Source organism: Coturnix japonica, chromosome 1 (genome assembly GCF_054131305.1).
Source record: "Coturnix japonica strain WE chromosome 1, WE-NBRP24, whole genome shotgun sequence".
Classification (NCBI taxonomy): Eukaryota; Metazoa; Chordata; class Aves; order Galliformes; family Phasianidae; genus Coturnix; species Coturnix japonica.
In genome coordinates, this window is record NC_140663.1 from 160950342 (window position 1) to 160972707 (window position 22366).

At 41.0% G+C, this 22366-nt stretch overlaps 1 protein-coding gene across 7 annotated transcripts in view; it reads left to right on the top strand.

Annotated features, from left to right (window-relative positions):
* Nucleotides 1–22366, top strand: part of ATP8A2 (ATPase phospholipid transporting 8A2) — a 280727-nt gene that overhangs the window by 160250 nt on the left and 98111 nt on the right. For all 7 annotated transcript variants that reach the window (XM_085536352.1, XM_015852108.3, XM_085536349.1 and 4 more), the window contains one exon: nt 20749–20823. In XM_085536352.1, the coding sequence (XP_085392478.1) occupies nt 20749–20823 (75 nt within the window). The remainder of the gene's footprint in view (nt 1–20748; nt 20824–22366) is intronic.

Genomic DNA, 22366 nt, shown 5'->3' on the forward strand with positions numbered 1-22366 from the left:
AAGCTGATAGCAGTGGACATAGGTTGCTCCAAAAGTAATACCTCCTATTTATTCCCAAGGAAACTACAGCTGACACAAAGAGCACAATAACACAGTCTGATAGAGCAAATTCTCAGCTACAAAACACTGTTTTCAACACCTGATGGTTATTGACAGTTATTTCACCGTTAGCTGTACACTTTTGCCAGCGATAAACAGGAACCTGCACACCATTCTCATAACAATCTGCACCATCTGAGATGACTCACTGTTGCTGTCACTACTGCTGAAAAGCACCACCCACTGCCCCACTGTGCTCACATCTACTTTTTGGTCTCCATAAATGCTCAGCAAGCATTGATCAACATCACTGGATGTCATTTTCTCCACATGGAGGAGCATATTTGCTTCTTCTGCACTCCCATGTCAGCCACCATTGTGTCAGACTGCCCCTCTGCTGCTGTCTGTCACACCACAACAACATGTAACAGAATGTTGGTGGGAAGGTTCCACCTCTACTGCCGTACCACTACCATCTGCCATTGACATCGTGGGCCAACATCACAAAGCAGGAGGCATTAACTTTGGAGCAGCCCTCATACTGTGTTATACTGCAGTTATTCTGTGTTAAAGTGCTATTTAAAGCAGCGATTAGCCTGGCAAAGAGGAGAGATCTGGAGTTCTTGTGTAAAACATAGTTCAAGTAGGGCCAGAGAGCTGGGAACGTGGCAGAAAATCAAATAACGAGTCATGCTTTTGTGAAACTTCACAAATTCTTTATTTCTCTCTATTTACTCCTGTCAATGATTGAAACAGTAAATTTTATTTACTTCTAAAATGTTTGTTTTAAAATTAACATTGAGCTTGTTGTTGGAAATTTGGGGCTCCTTGCTATGAGCGGCTCCACTGAAGGCAGATGAAGACAATTTCTGCTTTCCTGACAATTCCTTGGGATAAAATGAGTGTGTTTTTTCCAAACCATGTGGTAGGATCATGTTTATTGTTATGTGCTCATAGGAAAAAGAAAGTATGTTCGTCTGCATAGGATATGTTTCAATACTGTATTTCAACAGCCCCATTTTCTAGTGCATTCATAAGACAGATGCATGCTATTGATGCATTCATGGCTTCCTGGACTTAATATTGCTTCACAGATGATTACAAATACCTCCTAAACACTAGCTCAGAAATGTGTTGTCAATGGATTTGGGGGAAAAATAGCTTCCTTGAGTTTGCTACCCATGCGTATAAAACTTTTTATAGTGTTTACGTAATGACCTGAGTTTATCCTGACTGTTGTGGGGCTTCTTGTTTTCTTTGGGATTGTAACCTGAGGAAGGTAATGCAGGGAACAAATTTAAGTGAATAGAAGCTCTGTTTTTAAATCCTGCAAGAAAACAGTTTTGCCATTTCACTTGGATGAGCACTAACAACTAGAACACACACGAAAAAGCCCAAAACAAAACAACAAAAATCATCCAACAGCCACCTCTTTCCATTTTCACTAATTAACTACTAGAAAGAGTATTTTGTTTTGGGATTCATAAAAGCATCTGTATCCTAGTTTAAGTGTGTGTACAGGACTTAGAGTAAAACACGTCACTTATGTTTGTGAAAGCAGAACAAAATGGTTTATAACATGGGCTTGAAGGTTTTATTTCCTTGAGTTTCAGGGTCTTGAACCAAATTTTTTTTTGGTCACATTAATGTCAGGCTTTTAAAATAAATAACAGTAGCCCACATCTCCCGTGATCCCATGAGTTTAGTCAACTCTTTGAAAGGGTGGATAACAGCAGCCCAAGGGGAAATGGTTTTAAGTTGAAAGAGGGAAGATTTAGGTTGGATGTCAGGGGGAAGTTCTTTACTGTGAGAGTGGTGAGGTCCTGGATGGAACAGGCTGCCCAGGGAGGTTGTGGATGCCCTGTCCCTGGAGGTGTTCAAGGCCAGGTTGGATTGGGCCCTGGGCAGCCTGGTCTGGTATTAAATGGGGAGGTTGGCAGTAGAGATTCATGATCCTTGATGTCCCTCACAACCTGAGCCATTCTGTGTGATTCTGTGCATGTGTGTGTGATCAGTTCAGTGCACACTGCAACCCACAGCACCATTGGCATTGCTTCCACATGTACTGCTTCAGCCTCTCTGCTCAAGAAACGCTTTGCTCAGTGTGTCACCCCAGAGATATTTTCCTCCTATAGGGAGCTGGGATCTTTGGACTGGGGAGGAGTATAGGAGTTACTGTTTCTCAGCAGCCTGAGGGGTTTTGTTCCTTTGGAGGGGGGGGGAGGGGGGCTGTCATCGTTCTTGTAATGCATATTAATATTAACTGCCTAAAATGTGCCTGAAATTTACGTGTAAAACATATCTCTGTAGCAGCAGAAGCCGTCAGTAACCAGCAACACCTGAGCCCTCAGCATTATTTGTGGTGATGGTTCCTGTCAAGTTCAATTTAGGTAGAAAAGCGAATCTGTCCTTTGGGTTTGCTAACGGTGTTCTGACCTTTACTCCCTTTCACTGCTGAGGAGTGACAGGTGTCTGGAGAGGCTGAGCAAAGTGACTGTCAGCCTCTGCTCTGTGTCAGCTGGCATTCGTTAGCACTAAAACTGCACTGGTTTTGTACTTCCTAAAATGTGCTTGTGCCTGTTAACACATCCTGGTTTGTGATGAGATACAGGGATAGGCAACCAAAGTGCTGTACCCTTCTGTTTTTACAAAGCAGTTCCACTTCAGGGTGAGATTTCCACAGTGCCATCGTCCAGCCATGTTGAGGTGGGTCGTGCACTGGGTGCCTGCCATCGAGATGCCCTCGAGAGGTGCCCATCCCACATGATGTGTGTGCATGGCACAGCTGGGCTGGGCTTCCACCATCACCTGAACCCACACCAGGGCTGTGCCTTATCCCAGTGTGTATGTATGCTGCCATTAAGATGGACACTCTAGTCTTCCTTTTTCCCTGGGATCATGTTCCTTTTCCCCTCCCTTGCTCAGGCACCAGTGTTGCCTGCAGGATGCTCTATGAGGCTAGGGGTTGAGGCAGATCAGGTTCCTGATGCAAACAAGAGTTCTTGGTTGAGAGTTAGAGCCATTATTGTGGCAGGTGTGTGGATTTTTCAGCATGTGTGTTGGACTGAGGGGCATCCCATACGTAGAGCTGGGGAAAAGGAAAGGAGATTGAGAAGTGAAGGCTGATCCCAGAGGACTGAGGGCTGTGGAGCCTTTTCCACAGGTCTGTCACGTGGTGCTCATTACCTCGGAGAAGCTGTGATCTCTCAAAAACTTGGAAATCATTGGAGGCCATAATTTTAAGAGAACGTATGTAGAAGCACTGGATTTTATGGCGTGTGATTTGTGGGATATGGAGGGGGGGGGGAAACCCTTAAGAATGCGCATTAGGCCATCTGGACAGGGAGGAGGAGCTGGTGTGTGCTAAAGTACAAGGTGTTCCTGCAAGGGAGGAGTGATAAAATGATAGCAGCAAAACTCCTGGCAGAGTTGGCTTGTCTGGAAAAAGATAATATTTTTCAAGCAGTTCCTGATTAGTGCTGAGCTGACATAAGAAGGTAGGAGTGGTACATGTAAGGGAAGAAGCAGGCACATGCTACCTGCTTTGAGGGTCTCAAGACATAAGACTTACCAGTCTCTTCAAGTTGCCTGTGATTGCTGAAATGCATTCAAGGGAAGGAATGAGTGAGATGGTAGAACACTAAAATACGGGTTAGGACTAGAAATCTGTGCCTGACTTGATTAACAGGGAAGCCTTGGCAATGCCTCCATTCCTGGGCACTGTGAAAAGGGGAGAGAACTGGTGGTCTGCCGAGAGTTGCTGTGGGGTGTCCATGACCTGTTTGGTCTGGGGGACACTTTGCCAGACACTAAGTCTCCTTTTAGCTTCACTCTCTTCTTGAAGAGACAGTCTGTTGCCTCTTCAGAGATGGCCTATTTAACTTTTTTTGCTTTTTGGGAGATTAATGGAGCTGTTAGTCTGCTGTTTTTGACACTTAAATATTTTACTGCTAGCTACATGGTTTCTAATGAACGATGCTTATTTCTGTGGGTTCTTCTTACTCTCAGGATAACTACAATTGATGGGAAATATTCATGAGCACGAAGGTATTTCTGCTGGGCATGATCTCAAGCTTTGCTTCTTTAAGTCTGACTTTATTTCCTACACAGCAGCTTTCTGGATCAGTAAACGAGAGCTTTGCTCTTCAAAAACACAGCACAATTCATCTGGTCATTGCCTGTCGCTCCTCATGATGAGGGCTGCATTGCAATCTGAGTGTTGGTGTCTGTCTGGGCTATTTTGTTTCTGTCTTTCTACCTCTTTCGCTGATGGGTGGGTGGGAAATCGTGCTCTTGAGAAGTTTCCAGTCCTTGCTTTTACTGGGCTGACATTTGAGACCGATCAGTACGTTTGCTCTTCCTGTTTAACAAAGAAGCAAATTAACATGTTTTGTTGCAGCCTCAGAGTAGAAGTGAATGATAAAAACACCAGGTACAGTAAAATCCATTTGGGGCTGTGCTCAGGCATCTGATAAAATTCTCATTTGCAAGAAAAGTTCCTGCATGGAAAGTTGCCACTGCATGTGCTTCTATAGTACAAAATCTAGCAACACTCCTGCATCTACTGTCATATTAAAAGTAATGAGGCTCTATTAATTTTATGGTATTTCTCTATTTGGAGTTATGTCTGGAAACTCCTATGAGTGGGGAGGAAATGTCAGCTCTCTTTGGTTTGAACAGAAGTAATCACTGTATAATTCCAGCAAATAGGCAGAAATAGACCTTCACCTGTCTGGATGAAGTTGTTTTTTGTGTTGTTTTTTGCTTTTTTTTCCCCTCTCCTACTGGCATCAGTCACAGCAGATGCCTGCAGTGAGTCTGTATCCTGCTCCAGAAACTTATTTGGGACCTGGTGTGTATGCCATTAGTAGAATGGTTTTTGTATTGCATTTAAATAGCTCTTGCTTCAATTGCAAAATTTTCCCAGCCAGGTCTCCTGGACTTTGTTAATGAGAACAGATCGTTCAAGGTGTTGGGATGTTAAAAACTACTGTCAGCTCCTGCCAGCACTTCTGCAGCTGACAGAAATTGAGACACTTGGCCATTTCCTCTGCTGGATGCCTGGGCCTGGTGCAGTGTCATCTTCTGGAGGGCTTCAGCTCAGTCCAAGGCAGCACTGTTATGTCTGGCTGCTGTGCTGGGATCAGCAACACCATAAAGGAGATGATGCTTGTTGAATCTATTTTTTTTCACTTGAAATACTGCATGGGCAGTAAAATACAGAATCCATTTTTATTCCACATCTCCACCTTGGCAGCGTGTCTTTCAGCTTTGAAATACAGCAGAAAAAAAAGCTATTTTTACATGCTAGAAACTATTAAACGACATGTTTGTTTTTAAAAACAAACTGTTTTAGTGTCATTGATGCTTTGATGTCTCTAAGGGGAGTGGCACCATATCTTACAGGGCTGAGCGTTCAGCACGTTGGCTTTGTAGCAACACACAGTAAGTATTCTGAGTGATGAATTAATAAGCAGAAAACCATTTATTGTAGAAAGCGAAAGAATCCTTTTACATTCAAAGCTTTTGTTGTAACCTGTTCCCCAAATCATTAATCATCTGTTTTGCCAAACTGCTGTAGGAAGTTGCATTTCTGGAGATCATACGTGCAGTCAAAGTGCTCGCTGTTGCATGATCTGAGATGGACTCATCTCTGCTGTAGCTGCAGTTAGAGCTTTTAAGGGATTGTCTTAGGAATGTGTATGTTGTTCTGTAGTGCTCATGGGTTGCTCTTTCCAGTGCATGAGAGGATTCAGCCTAACTTGAATGCTCTTGTTTGAGTATGTGCCAACCTAAGGTATCTCGGTTTGCCATCCATAAAGATGCTTTCTGTCTGCTCTGAACAAAAGCAGTATATTTAAGGAAATCGAAGACACAGTTGTTCCACTGTGCTGGGGAAGGAGTAGGAAAAAAAAAATAGTGCTGCAAAAAGGAAAGCAGGTTTTCTCTAGTATTTCAAGCTGCTGGAACTCCAGCACAGTTCATTTTGAGAATTAATAGCTTAAGGTATTTTTCTAATGATCCTTGGGTTTCAGCTATTTCCTGACAAGCATTCTTGAACCAGCTCACTTGAATGTGCACATCCCTTTGTGTCCTTGATGTGTTTCTCAAAGAGGAGCTGTTTCTGTGTTTGCATTACTCCTGCCTAATCTGTTTCCCAAATTGTTTTGAAATCCCTGTTGTATGTACAGCAGGAGGCTATATAGTTGCAGTGTGTCAGACTTGGTAATTCCCAATATCCCTTGTCTTTAAAACAAATTAGTTGCTAATGAAAGTTTAAAAGGAGTAGAGTGAAACGTGGATATTGCAGCTAATATTTCCAGTATTTGAATGAATCGTGGCCGTTTCTCAAAATCTGAAGCAAGAACTTGATTCTTTACTGACGTTTTTTGTGGTACAAGATGTTTAGAAAGAATATCTATAGACTCAGAAAAACAGATCTCATGGAGCCAGACTAGTTGCACTTTGTGCTACTGAAAGTAAGGGATAAACACTGAAATCATCGCACTGTTTCCGTCATTCCTAGAATGACAAGTTCTTCTGCAGCAACAAGTCATTTGCAGTCCCTTCGGTGTATTGTTTTCTGCTTTATGTTGTGATAATGTAAAGTTAAAGGTAAATTATTGATATTAAAAGAAAACCATTGACAGCAACTTGAAGATGCTTCACTTTTTTTTTTTTTTCCTAGGAAGGAAATATGCATGTGAGAGGGATATATGGGATAATTACATTTTCATGTTGAAAGGACACCTTCTGGTTATGCATGAGAAATCCCGCCCCCAGTGCCAGGTGTGTTTCTCTATAATCACAGGAGCTGAGGAAATTGTCAGTGTATGCTGCTCATGCTTAGCAGACAGAATGTGCAGCAATGTTGCTCACATAATTTTTTCTGCCTCAATTTCATCCTCTGTCATTGAGGTTTCCTCAGCTGATTCAGCACTGAGCATTGCTGAGAAGATAGAAACATCCCACGGGTCAGAAAGGAAGGGTCTGCAGGACTCAGATTATCTTTTTCCTGTAGGTGTTCCCTTGGTACAGTTCTGTGTGAAGTATGGAGTCCCCCTGTCCTTTAGACAAAAAAAGGTTAACTTTCTCTTGAAAGATATTTTTAGGGCACCTCAATAGAGAAAGGACATGGAGGTGCTGGAGCAGGTCCAAAGAAGAGCAACAAGGCTTGTGAAGTGTTTGGAGAATATGCACTATGAGGAGAGACAGAAGGAACTGGAGATGCGTAGTCTGGGAGAAAGGAGGATGAGGAGAGACCTTATTGCTTTCTTCAAATACCTGAAAAGTGACTTTTTTTTTTCACTTGGGATGGTAATGCAGTGGAACAGGTTGCTCAGAGAGGTTGTGGATGCCCCAGCCCTGGAGGCATTCAGGGCCAGGCTGGATGTGGCTCTCAGCATTCTGGTCTGGTGGTTGGCAACCCTGCACATAGAAGCGGGGTTGAAACCATTTGATCATTGTCGTCCTTTTCAACCCAGGCCATTCTATGGATTTATGATTGCCGTGAGAACGGGGTTGGTCTGTTCTCACTGGTGGCAGGTAAAAGGATGAGGGGAAATGGCCTCAAGTTTCACCAGGGTAAGTTTAGGTTGGATATCGGGAATAACTTCTTTACAGAAAGGGTTGTTAAGCACTGGAATAAGCTGCCCAGGGAGGTGGTTGAGTCACCATCCCTGGCTGTGTTTAAAATCCGTTTGGATGTGGTGCTCTGGGATTTAGCAGAGGGCTGTTAGTTAGGATAGTGTGGTTGGGTTGTGGTTGGACTCTATGATCTTTAAGGTCTTTTCCAACCTGAGTCAATCAATTATATGATTACAAAATGAATTTTTAAACAATTAGTAAATTAATAATCTGATCCATACCATGTAGGATGTTTTTTTCTTAACTGTGATTTACTGCAGGGGTTTCCAGTGGAGATTTGTGTGGTGTGTAATACGCTGTATATACTCATGTTTTGATTTTGAACCTGGAAAACCTACATTAAGTTTGATTATGTGTGGGTTTTAAAATGGCTTCCAGTCAGCAGTATTCAATCATAATAAATGACACATGCTGATACTCAGTGTAACTCCACTCAGTGCCCACAGTAGTGTTCTGACTTGCAGCAACTTTCTGCAGACAGTTAAGTTGCGCACATATGCACAACTGGCTGAATTTAGTTGACTGGCTGTTTGTTGTTTGGCTTCATGGTTCCACACAAGCTCTGCCTTAGAATGTATAATGAATGAGACTGAAAAATGAGGTGTCCGGAGTTTTCAGCTATTATCTGCAAGACTCAGTGGTCGGAAGTGTGAAAGACCTTTGGAGGTAAGACGTGAGAGGGGAAAGTAGCTTTAAATCGCTCCAGGGAGAGCTTCAGAACACCAGAACCCAAAACAGTACCTCTCTGTTTTCAAAGCGGTGTATGCAGGCAGAGCTGCATGACTCTCATTAAGTTCATTTGAGTCGTGCAGCTAAAGCCCCATGTGATGTTTTGAAAATGTAGGGAATAAAAACGACCTTAAACCAGACATCTGGGCTTCTATCCAGTTTTCCGGTGATAACTTCTGATGCATGCCGTTAATAAAGCATCATCCATAGGCTAAATTATTAAACTACAGAACTCTTTGTGGAAAACTTATAAGTCAGTTTTTATCAGAAAATATGTGTGTGCTCCTCAGCAGCCATTGCTGGCCAGGGGGCCCTTTTGCTCTTGTTCAGTTTCTTCCCCTGTCCTACTTTTCACTTGTTTTTTGACTTTGTCTTAAGTTCTCACAAACCTGTAATTGGGATTATTCCTTCTTCTCTTCTGTTAATTTCAGGGGGAAATTAAATATAGCCCTTTTGAGAAGAACATTTCATTTTTTAAAAGCATTTAGCCTGCAGATTTTACAAGTTACCTTTATAATATCCAGATATACGTGATACTGGGAACTTGCCATAGAAAATGAGTGCTTTTTATTTGTCACACCAGGTGCTTTGCTCTTTGTTGGCTTTTTTTTTTAGTCACAAGAACCCTGGAATTTCAGAGTATGTGCTCAAATCATATACATATAAACTGATTTCTTCAGAGATGTACCCTGTTTTGTGAGAAATTACCCAGCAGGAGCCCTGGTGACTCCTCACTTTCTTAAATCTCTGTTCTTTGGCAATGGAAGAAGGTAAAGGCTTCTATGGAATATAATGGCCAGTCTTCACATGTGTGATCTGTTTCTTACCATCTAAGCCTGAAGCCTGGAAAGAAGTGCAGCGGTCACATTGTTGTTCTAGGAGCGGGCAGGCTGCTGTTTCAGCTGAAGGTTGAAATAACTTCTGCTCTGTTTCAACAGCGTAAGTATTTGAACCCAAAGGAAGGCAAGCTGATTGTGGGGTACTTGGGATGATTAAAATCCAGCTGCTGTAGTTTTCATTTTAGAAAATATTTCCGAACTTGTCAAATCCCGTTTGCTTCAAGATTAATATGTACAGTAGTCTTCTAATAGTAATATCTCAGCAAAAGGAACACATGTTCGTGATAGAACCTGATACTAACCACAGAAAGAGGGTAAAGGATAGCTCTCTGGGAATGCCAGAAGTTGACAAAGATCAAACCTTTGAATGTCAGCCCCTTGCTATGGTCTTGCAGGCAAGTGCAGCCCAGGAATCAGCTGTATCACACTGGGGCATTTCTGAGGCTGGGGCTTTTCCTCTGAGTTATTTCCAGCATTGACAGTGGAACAAAAAAAAATAATCTCTGAAGGGCAGGATGATTGATGCAAGTAACTATTTGTTATCTTAAAATTATCCAAGGAACCTACTCCGTGGCAGTGAGAAATGGATTGTATCACGTTCCTGGGGAACTGGATATATCGAGAAGAACTAAGAGAAAAGTTTGGGAGTTAAAAGCATTAATTGTATTTAATAATTTACCTGAAAAAAGAAAGGAAGAAAGGAAGAAGCAACTTGATTCCTTAAGGAAAGAAGAGCCTGCATGTAGCTTCCGGACATTTTTCCATAGAAGTGGTTGGCCATGGCTGAATGTACTGATAAATTCTCTGCTGTTGGAGCTGAGCAGCTGAGACAGATCCCAATGTAAAGTGGTTTAAGGTTTCTTCTAATATTTGAGTAGTACAAGTGTAATAATAAGCTTTTTCCCCCACCTCTCAACCTTCAGTGTTGAAATCCCCAAGCAGTGAAGCAAAGGCTATTTCTGACATCCTCTCTCTCCTTGTGTAGTCATCCAAACTATAAACAAACGTTCACTTGCCTGCCATATGAGCTTGACTACACAAGGAAGTTACAGTGGTTTAACTGTGATGTGATTGTAAATCCATTTAAATTGGTTCCAAATGTTCTGTGAGCACTCTAAGCCTGATTTATACTGAAATGATAGTCTGGATAACTTGTTCTGTGGACTTGCAACCTGCATTTTAAATTAATTTAGTTGATTGTTGTGCTTCAGTATGGAAGACATACCCTTAAATGCAACATTAAATCAGTGTCCGTTGTGATATCCTATTTAGAGTTGAAATGATCAAGAAAGTACTCCTGAGCAAGTGAAGGCTGGGAGAGCCACATGCAGTAAAAGAGTGGTTTCTTTTGTTTAATTCCAGATGAGTCTCTGGTGAGTTTTGAAGAACTGATAGATACTCTGTTTGTCAGTTCTTTGTGTCTGTATTGCTCAGTGTTAGCACCCTGAGGAACAGTAAGCTGGTTGTCGTCTGCTCCACTGTACCTGGTGTGGGTAGACCAAGTAAGATTTGTCTTTTAAAAAAAAAAACAAACCAAAACAACAACAACAACAAAAACATTGAAATGCCATAGAAAATGAATTTAGTGTTTATAGTGTGAGTGAGGGCCTGTGTTGTGGATATAGATGCAAGATAAGAGGATGTTTGAGGGCATAAAGCCTGCCAAGATAGCTTGAAGGATTGGACTATATGGGATCAAGGTACCAGATTTCAATTTAGCTGTGGGCCTTATGTATGAAGAGACATTTTCATAGCTTAAATGCCACTGAAGAAACCTTCATGACACCTAGATTACAAGACTTACTCTCTTATCTATTGGCATCCTCGAGAAGGAGTATCTTTTCCCATTGTTGCCTGAAAAGTGATCTGGGCTGCCACTTCTTCAAGTCACCAGACCTGTCTTCTAAAAAGATTGAGTAAAAATCCATTGCTGGAAAAGTACTCAGTGTTGCTTGTTGACCAGCTGGTAGAATTGTAATTTAAGGAGAGTTATTCCTTCATCCTTATGACTCTTTGGGATCCTGTTCATAATGTTCCTTCTCCTCACTAGTCAGGTAGGTTTTGATAAATAAACCACAATGCTTATGATGGCTGAAGAGGTACAGCTATTGCAAATTGCTACACAGGCAAGGCATATAGAAGACCTACAACATTTACAAAGCTGGATATTTTGCAAATATAGAATGAGTACCTGTCAACTACCTGTTCTGTACTCTTCCCATTAAGAGAAACCATGCTGAACTTGAAAGGTAGGCCAGTGTGAACCTGATGAGGTTCAACAAAGCCCAAATGCACTTGGGTTGGGATAATCCCAAACATGTATACAGACTGGGAGAAGAGGAGATCCCTGTCTTTTTTGGACCTGGTGAGCCCAGAACTGCACGCAGTGTTCTAAGTGTGACCTCACCAGGGCTGAGAAATGTAAACGCATTTCTCCTGTGTGTGAATTTCTAGGATTTAATAATCTAATATTTATTTTTAGTGTTGCAGTTTCTTTGTGCACAGCTTTATCAGAAGATACAGCACATGATTTAAAAGCATACTAAGAATTTCTTCGTATGTGTTGCAGTGAAAGAAATCTAATTGCTTCTGAAAAGAAGTTCAAACATTATTTCTTTATAATGAGAAGTACATCAGTAAGTAACTTGCCAGTGAAATGATGGCATGTGCTTAGTCTGCTGCATATTTTGGCAAAATATGTATTTTGGATCTAAATCTTTTAGCTTTAGTCAGCATGTGGAGAAATAATTTTAGACTTAATTTACTAATGTTGCATTTAATTTTGACATGAGAGAAGTGGCAAAGAGAACAGAAAAGGTGCCATTTCTTACTAAGTCTTAAGGCCTTTTGCTAAGAGATAACACATTTAAAAAGAAAATGGAAAATCTTATCTATTTCAGTTTGCCCCAATGACCAATAAAATGATTGTATTAGAAAATAAAAGTAGAATAAAGGTAAGATGATAAGTAGTATCAGGAAGCTTTTCAGATTACAGCATGCCCTGATTTTTTGGGGAGAGAAGCTAGACTCTGTGCTGCAATGCTTGTAGGACCTAATGAAAAACATGGGCTGCTTGTGGGATTACCACAGTGAAGGTTTACTGCTGTCAGTGTGACAGAAGGAGAGCTGTGGTTTCTGTAGTGCTCTGGTTTTCTGTCACTAATTTTGCTGTTTTCCTCGGGTTCCAAGCTGTCAGAAAACTTTATATAAACATCTTGGAGAAAGTAACTTAATTCAAGGGCTTGCAGACACTGAATTTTATTTCACAGGGAGAAAGGGGGGAAGCTTAGACTTGCAAGGGGAAATTGGCAGTTGATGTAGCTGTAATAGGGAATCCTGAGGGGCCTACAGCTGCAGACCTAAAATGACCTTGCTACTGAACTGCTCCTATACACTTAATTCAGCAGCTCTGTAGAAGGCTTCCTTTGTGATGACAAGGAAGGTAAGATCTGTGAACCTGCATCTGTAAGTGTAACTTAAGGGACTCCTACAAATGAAAGAAGGAAAGGAAGGGATTGAAGTGAAGTGTCCTGTAAAATGGGAGCTGGAGAGTGACAGTCAAGGTCTCAGTCACCATCAGCTTTATCCAGTCAGTTAATTGAAGGAGTACTGGAAATGCGTTTGCTCCTTGAAATCACAAAATCACTTTGATTACTTATAAGACATTGCCTAGGTTCGTATCGAAGACAGAAGAACACACAATGGCATTCTAATATTGATATTCTAATATTCTAATATTGAATATTGATCTCCCTATCACGTTTTGGCTTAGTGCCCTTTGCACCATATGCAGATGTGAGTGAATATGCATGTAACTACACTGGGAAATTCTCTTCTTCATTAAGCTACATGTCGCCTAAAAGGAAGCTGCTAATAACCCAATCCTATGGGGAAAGGCAAGCTTACCCACTAACAATGAACTGAGTCCACTATCTCTTCCAGAATCCTGCTAGACAGAGTATAAGAATACAAAAGAATAGAGTAATGTGAAACAGACTTGTGCAAAGCAGAGTTTAAGAATCTACAGTCTTATGGAACTCAGCAAGAGAAGTGTGTAACAGCAGAGATTGAAGTCATCAGTCTAAGTATATTGTTTTGTTCAGGTCCCTGTTGTTGTTGCTAGATTTGGTCCAATACTGGTGCAGTGTCTTCACCATCAGTATAGGCTGTGAAGACTGTGTTGCTGCACAAATGCTCTGCTGTATTAGAAGCATCAGTAATTTATAGATTACCCATTGTATATGATATCTCTCATCCAAACCTAGAGCAAAAGCAGAACCGTTTTAGTGAATTACAGCATTCTATGCAGTCCTTTCCCTAATTCAACTCTGTCTTCCTCCATCCTGCTCTAGCTTCCATCCCTGAACAGTGCTCTCAGATTCAAAGTTGTCTTTACTGCCTGTTCCTGTGTTCTTGCCAGTACCATCGCAGGTACTACGTGAGTCACCAGTTGGCTTGAGTTGTTCTTTTCAGCTGGCTTGGGTGTGAAAAAGAGATACTTTGTCCTCAGGAAAAACAGGGAGCTTTTTTGTAACTTCAGGGCTTGTATACATATGTATATGCTCCAGCTTGTCTGAGGTAAGGAACATTCCATCAGTGTCTGAGATAAAGCTTGCCAATCTCTGCTATAGCAGTCTGTGCTTTCCTTCCCTCTCATTGCCTTTGCTAGGGAATAGTAGCAGCATCTTTTTCTCCACAGTCTCTTAATCTTCTGTTTGAAATACTGCTTCTCTTTCTCCCTGACATGATTCTTGTTAATGTACTTGAAGTGCATAGCAAAAATTCAGGTACTTAAGTTGCATGAAGCTGTTGACATTTCCACAGATATTAATACAAATCGTTAAACTTGCAATTTTTATCCATTTATTTGAGCACAGTTTGTTTGAGAACAAATTAAAAGCAGAAAACACAAAGTACTTCTTTCTTTTATCATTGGTTAAAGATACCGCCTAGATTCGGAAAAGCCATGGGGTCATTTAAAACCATGTAATAGCATGTCCTTATCTTTTTATGCGAGATGTGGGTCAATTACACAGTTCTGAAAGTTGTATCATGACCATTCTGGACTGATTACATGCTGAGGAGATACAGTAATTTCTCATTAATATCTGCCAAGCTATTAGTACTCAGACTACACTATTCAGGCCCTCAGTGAAGTGCAAGCAGTGATGGTTAGAGAAGTTGATTGGGCAGATCCAGGCAGTAGCAAGGGGGAAAAAAGAACTTTACGTTGGTGAACTGACTGTGAATGCCGTTGCTGACTCATGTTCACATTAACAAACCTTTCCCTACACCTGCTCTCAGTATGCTAAGGAAGGGAGTGTTAGGAGCAGTGTATACGTGGTGGAAGGCTGATGGCACTGGGAACCCATGGTGGGAGCTCCCATGGCTCTGAAGCTCCCAGCGGCCTGCTGTGATGTCTGCAGCCTGCGGCAGAGCCACTGAGCTGCTCCAGGTCTAGAGTCAGTGTGTGAGTCCCATCACCTTTATGGTGTCTCGTATATACATGACGAAACAACCCTTGTGTAGCTGCAGCAGCTTTCTTGATAGCCCAGGAAACGTGAGGGAAGCTGAAAAATTCAGAATGGAGCTGGCTGTGTTTGTACAGAAGAAACTTTCTGAGGAACTGTAGCGTATAACCACATCTTTTGTCAAGTACAGCTGCCCTTTGGTTACACAGCAGTAACCAAATTACTGTTAATAATTAGCAGTTTCTAATTGTGCTACCTGAGGCTTGCTTCTGCAGCAATTAATGATGGAAGAATATGAAGTTCTTAAAACACTTAGCGGTAAAGGGTGGGAAAATAACCTGCCACATCAAGCTAAAAGAAATAAGCCTAGAAACAAAACCTGTCTGAGAGCTGTAATGGGCTGCCCGGTCATTTTGCCAATGATGGGAATACTGGATGCATAAATGGTGCTGGAAGAGCCAGCCTTCATGTGTCCCACTGGCTGGTTTCTCTGGAGTGTGCTGCATGGTCATCTGTTGATGTGTGTCATTTGAGACAAGAAACAAAGCTGCTGACTACTGGGGGGCACTGAGTAGAAACATCTGGAGAGATTTGCTAATTCCTATTTAATTTTCAAGTCTTCAGAATTACTGTATTTCAGCTGAAAATTACTTCTCATGCCCCTCTGCTCCCTGTCCTGCTGAGTGCAAGGTGTGCTTCCAAGGAGCAGTGCTGACACTAGGCCTGTGGGTAAAGCAAAGCATGGCAGCAACTTCTCTGAGGAATAAAAGCCAATTTTCTGCATGCCCTTCTTGAGTAAGAAGCAAAAGATGAGGCTGATAAAGCTGTGCTTTTTATGATGCTGGAGTATAAAATGTATTAGTAGTCAGCAATAGAAGAAATAACAGCTGTTCAGGCTTATTTAATAAATTAGTGTTTAAAACCAGGGAATCTGTTGTATTGGTTGCTTTGATACCAGTTTGTCTGACCAAGCTTTGCAGTAAAAATGCATAGTTGTTTTGTGATTTTGTTTTTTTTAATGAGAGCATTTTAATGAGCAGTGTACAGCTTTTAAAATAATTGTTAATATTTGGCAGGGAAGGTGGGAGACGGTTCTAAGCTTAAAAGTGCACTTGTTTGGGTGCACAGGCCTAGGGGGAATGGTTTCAGTTGAAAAATATAGATCTGTTTTCCACACACAGCTAATAGGGGAAATATTCCCTGGCAGCCCGCGCAGGTCTCAGGCAGACATGCCTACTCTGTCAAATCTTATTATCAAGGCTCTCTACCTATATTACAGAATTGGTGCTGTATCCTCTCTAATGAAGGGATTATTTTAAGGCCATGTGCATTTCAGCAGGAGTAAGAGCCTTGTGTTGAGAGAGGCATCTGTAACGAGGGGTTTTTAATCAGGATACATTATTAATGAAGTGCACGGGAGACGCACAAACCTGCTTTATTAGGCAAACTGTAAATGAGCCCATTCGGTAAGAACGTGCAAAATGTGTGTGTGCTGAGAGAGGCTATTTTGAGAATTTAACTCATTTCTGAGCAGTAAAGGCATCCAGGCTGGCTGTAATTGGTGCCTGTGGCAATTGTTGATACCCTGACTACATTAGCTTTCCATGCCCTTTAGCAGAATTGAGAAAACATTTCTAGTACTCGTTAAGCTGTCTATTATCAAGACATCATAAATATACACGTTTAGAACGGATCGTTTTCTATCCCAGTGCCTTATAGCACTTAAATAAATTAGTTCCTACTATTTCAAGTATTAATGTTGCGGTAATTATGCATGAAGCAATAATGCAATTAAAATTGCCTTCCAAGTCGCTCAAGTGGGAATATTTTTAGAAAATAATACTTGATCTTTTCTCAAAATACACTCCCGAGCAGGTGGATGGGCTGTGTGGCTCAAAATAATGGCAGCGTGAGACTGTTTTACCTCAGGATCCTCCATCGCCTGCAGCTCGAGTCAATATTAACCAAGTATTACCATCTGTTGGCTTTTGTTGACCTCTGGAAGGAGGCAGCGGTCTGATTTTAGTTTTTTTTTCTCCTCCTCTCTTTTTTTTTTGCCTTCTCTAGTGGCAAAATGCCCACATCACAGCTGGCACAGAGCGCTCCAGCAGCAGGGGGTTCATAGTTAAACAATGCAGCCACACTTCAAGGTGGGAAATATGGGCTGTTCAGTTTGCAACATATTCCACTTCCTTTGTGTACAATGCCTACTGCTTTCAGATCTTTGCAATATCAGCTATAATAAAGTGCAGTAAAATATCAGCTCGGCTTTCAGCCTTAGGTCTAAATTTCTTTACATTTAAATTGGACCTCTTGTTCCTTGGGAGAAAAATATGTATCTTGTCGCTGAGTTACAAGTGAGCTTTCCCAGCTTTTTGGCAGTCAGGTAATAGTTAAAGGGAAAAGATTTCTTCTTTTCCAGCCAGAAAAGCGGTTTAATGACTTTGGGTCCATGTGTTCATAGCAGCACTGTAGCTGAGCCCTGCAAACCCCTGGAGCTTGGCAAGCCCAGCAGACTTGGCAAGTTTTCCTGCCAGCTTACCAAGTCTGAGTCAAGCACGGGTTGCTGCAACTTCGAGTCTGTTTAGAATATTTTGTTAACAGGAATATTGAGGTGGAGGGTTTTTTCCTTTGCTGACCTTAAGGGATACCATCCTCTCTACAAACAGATACTGCTTAAACTATGTGTACCAATTTATGGCTTGTGTTAAATGCAAAATAAGCGTGTATTTTATGCAAAGTATCTGATTTGTTGCTCTTGACATGAGGGTACTAAGGAAGTGCATGACATTCTTTCCATTGATTGGCATTGGATAATGTGAAGGTCTGCTGGAGACGAGCATAGCTGTTATTTTTTCTGCGTGTTGTGATTTCAGAGTGCAGTGCAGGCTCGTGTGGGGAGGAACGGGGAATGTACTCGCTTCTCATTTTCACCTGTGTAGATCCTGCCAAAAGGAAAACAAGTTCAGATTTTGAAATAGGTGAACATTTATGTTGCTGACAGTTGGTTCTTGCCCAGCAAAATCATAACAGTCCTGAAATAAGGACAGTGCTTTTCTGCAGAAAATTCATATGAGGTTAAAGCAAACTTCAGAAGACTAAAGATTGTGGCACATAAATGCTTAATTACCAAAGTCATATCCATCTCTGTATTCTTCAATAGTGACTGATGAATTCTGGGGGCTTTTTAGTATTTCTGTAATGAATTCTGCATCACCCAGTTGTAGGATAGCTACTTTCTTAGTTAGAAGGAATGGGCATGTAGAGAGAGTGCCTTTCACTTGTACTTCCAACAGTCCATCTACTCCATCTACTGCTTTGTAAGACAATTTAATAGCTTGGCTTTCTCCAAGTTTTACATAATTGTGTATTCACTTCATTACTGCTAATATTTTTATGGGAAATGTGAATGAAATATAATAGCTTTGCCTGGTTTGGGGCTTATTTCCTAGCTATGAGCCAGCTACAGCAACTCTGACTGCTTTATTTCATCCGCCCAATGGAAAATCAAGGATGTCTGTTGCTGCAGGATTACCTGTGAGAGGCTATGGCTTCATACAGCAATGATATCTGAAGTACCATGAGCCAGTGTCATAAAAGGCTACTAATCCTCCAAAGTTCTGTTTTGCCTGGTGGGATCTAAAAGACTCAGCAGAACACAGGCTGAGCTTGCCAGATAGGCAGACAGGCTTTTGGTTTGTGAGCTATTTTAAGCATCTTGTATTGGTACCCTTATTCATCACAGAGTCATTGAATGGCCTGGGTTGAAAAGGACCATGAAGATCATCTAGTTCCAACACCCTGCTATGTGCAGGGCTGCCAACCACCAGACCAGGCCTTGAATGCCTCCAGGGATGTGGCATCCACAACCTACTTGGGCTCAACCTCCCTGTTCCAGTGTAACATCACACTCTGTGTGAAAAACTTCCTCCTAATATCTAACCTAAACCTCCCCTGTCTCAGTTTAAAGCCATTCCCCCTTGTCCTATCACTATCCACCCTCATAAACAGTCTCTGTCTTTCCTGTTCGTACGTTCCTTTCAAATATTGGAGGGCCACAGTGAGGTCTCCCAAATTTGTTCACGCTTGCAGTAAACTGCAAGAAGAATAGAGGGGATGAATGCCCAGATGATCACTGCTAAATACTGAGGAGGAAGCTTGTCTGAAGCTCAGATTCTTGCCAAGAGAAGCTGCCCTCAAGTTCCTTACCTCCCAGCCCCAAAAGAATTGTTTTTCCCCAAGACCTTTCATAGTTTTCATTTAAAGAACTGAGATATGCAGTTGGGTAACAGACCCCAAGTCTGTGTGAGGATGGTCAACGTGCTGCTTTGGGCCATTAATTGGGTCCCGAGAGTGAGAATGGGAGGGTGGTGACCACTCCATGTACTGATGGTGTAAGTAAAAATGATGAAAAAAGGTTGGAGTGTAGAATGTGATTTTCTTCTGTGCTTTTCTCTATGCAGACCTGGAGGGATGAACACATAATCTTGTTTAATTTAAATTCATGTATGATTGACAACATGAATGATAGAGGAAACTGAATCTTAGGAATTAGGTATACGTATTTGTAGTTTATACAAGACTGATGTATTTCAACTAACTGGAAATAGAGTGAAACTGATGGATCTTGTCACTCTTGTCAATACTTAAATCTTCCCTTAAGTTGTCTCTGTCTCACGGTGAGGAGTCCCAGACTACTTAGATACCAGATTCATACAAGCAGTTGCAGGTCTTGATGTTGTCTTCTTACCTTCTCTTTCCTGGTTACTCTATACCCATTTTGAATGAGAGCAGAGGCCGAATGGTATACAGCTTTGCAGGGGCATTTCTATTGCACAAATTACAGGTGAACCAGAGAATAAATGATGCTGGCAGGAGAGTGCTGATACATCACTGATAGAACAGTGTCAGGACAGAGCTCTGTCTGTGAGTGCCATGGACTGTTGGGCAGTGACATGTAAAATAGCAAAGTAAACATAAGATAACATATGTTAAAAATGGTGTTGTTTGAACTGTAATTTTAAACTAAATGTTGTGGTACATGGTTGAGCCCAAATGGACTTCACAAATGAACTTTGAAAGGGACAATAATCACAAATTCAGAGTGCTCCTTTGACAGCAAAGACTTTCCTTGGGAAAGGACAATTTTTTTCCCTACTTTCCTTAGCCTTTCAGTGCTCACTGACTGAGAAACTTTGTTCCAACTTAGTAAAGCATTTCTTATTTTAAAAAGCTGCTTCAACAAGATTAAAAGTAGGATTAAGCAAGTAGGTCCAATTAAATTCTGTAAAGAGTTGACTTACACAATGCTGCACGTAGCATTCTTCTGGCATTATGGTGTTAGAGACATCTCAGAAGGGAGCTCAGAGGCCACCCAGTTCAGCCCCTGACTTAAAGCAGGGTCGATGCAGAGTTTGAACCAGGTTGTTCAGGGCTCTTCAGCTGTATTTCATAGACGTGTGAAAGAATGGAGCCTTCGCAGAATCTTCAGGCAACTTCTTCCATTGTTTAATTCTTAATTTACGTTTATTAAATAACAATTATTATCATGCTGACAGTAGAATTATAATAATGCAAGTGACGAATTGGTACCTCTGATTTTTTAACTATAACAGAACACAAGTCAAACAGAGCATCCATCACAAGACAGCTAACATGACAATTCTGATAATCACTGATGGAAAGTAGGTTAGCTCGTGGCTTTAAGCATGTTGTTTTGCCAGCAGTAAGACTTTAGAAATATTTTGAGGCCATTTGTTTTTTCTGGAGTAATGATTCATATACAGTAAATTGTTCCTTCACCTGAGTATTTTATTTTAAACAAACAGCACTCTGGCAATATTTAAAGTCTTAAGATTTTGGAAAAGAATAACTTCCTGACACTGCCGATCATTAGTTTTGAAGCATGACAAGCAGCTGTCTCCAGATGGTGGTCTGTGTTCCATAGCCTCCTTCTCTACTGTAGATGGAAGCATTTACTGCAGTAATAAAGCTTCTTGTAACCTGTCTTTTCTTTGTTTCAGCTTTGGTTTGCTTTCGTTAATGGATTCTCTGGGCAGATCTTATTTGAGCGATGGTGCATTGGTCTGTATAACGTGGTAAGTGCTACATGTTTTGAATTGGTATTACTTAGGATGTGTGTTAGTGTGTGCTCTGTCCCATCTCTCCTAGGTAACAATCTAAGTGTATTGTCAGTAAAGGTGAACTCACTTGTAAAAGCCATTTTGATCTACCTTGAGCCATAGAAAGCAAAACATTGAATGCTGTTTTTAATTACCAAAATAAGTGTTCAGTAAGGCTGCAGCTTTTGGGTGTACTTCAGTTTTCTCTTTGAAAGCATCTTTGGTCTCTTGTATTGAGATATTTTACTGGCTGCTAACGTTCAAAATAGATCTCAAGTCTTAGCCTTTGTGTTTTTATTTTCTTATCTTTTCATAATGTGTTATTGTCCCAGTGATTTTGGTCCATGCAGAAACATACTGAAAAATTTACTGATAGATAGTAAATATGGAAGACCTTCTTTCAGATCCTGTAAGAATTAGATGCTCAGTGAAGCATTGTGCACTCTCTACTGAGTCATTACAGAACTGGAAGCAGCACGCTGTGTAACCAGTATTCCTTGCCTTAACCAAGTGTAGGATGTGTGCTTTTCAGGGTCCCACACTGTATCATGTGATTTTATCACTCTAATTAATAACTTTAATCTGATTAAAGCCTGGAAGATCTCTGGTGCCACGTTTTGCTGCATACCATCAGACTGAGCTGGTCTTCTTAATAGAGCTTTATATTTGAAATGTTAGTGATGGCTGGATTTATAAGCCACGAGGACGCTTTGTCAGTGTTGAAAAATCCTTTGCATTTCTTTTTAGAGGGAAGAAATTTTATTTATTTATTTTTTTATCAGACTTTTAAATATATGGAAACACAGAAAAAGCCAGCAAATTATCTCTATCACTGTGTAGTATTAATGGAAACATTTCTGTCACATTTCTCTAATCTTAAAAATGATGGCACAAACCCTCATATGCTGTAAGATTCCATACTCTCCATGGAAGGCATTAATTCAGGGATTTTCCACTTCCTCTTCACCCTCATTTCCTGACTGTTGCACAGTCTGTCATTCATAGTTAGATATTTGCATCTATTATCTTTAAACCTGGTTTGATGGATCTACCTACCCCGCATTTAAAGCTCATGGATGAAGCTCATATTAGAGAATCAGTGCAGTATAAATTAATCCTTGTTTCATAAGGCCACTATTTTCTGAAAGTAGAATTGGTCCCAAAGAATCACAGAGAATCAAATGCTGGTGGGGTACTCAGGGCTTTCACAGTTTGAAGGGGTTAGGTTTTTAAGTGGAGTTTAACTCTTCTGTTCTTTTCCACATTAATTAACCCTCTGTTTCATGAGCAGTCTCATTAAAATGCTAAGTGTAGGAAATCTTACTAGCATTGTGGATCCAGCATTTATAGAATCATAGAATCATCTGAATCAGAAGGGTCCCTTAAAGATCATCTAGTCCAGCTCTCCTGAATTGATTAGGCACATTACAACTAGATCAGGTTTGTATTGGTTTATGCTGGTTCACATGATAGGAATAGTGATAGGGCTGCAAAGAATGGCCTAAAATTGTGCTGGGGA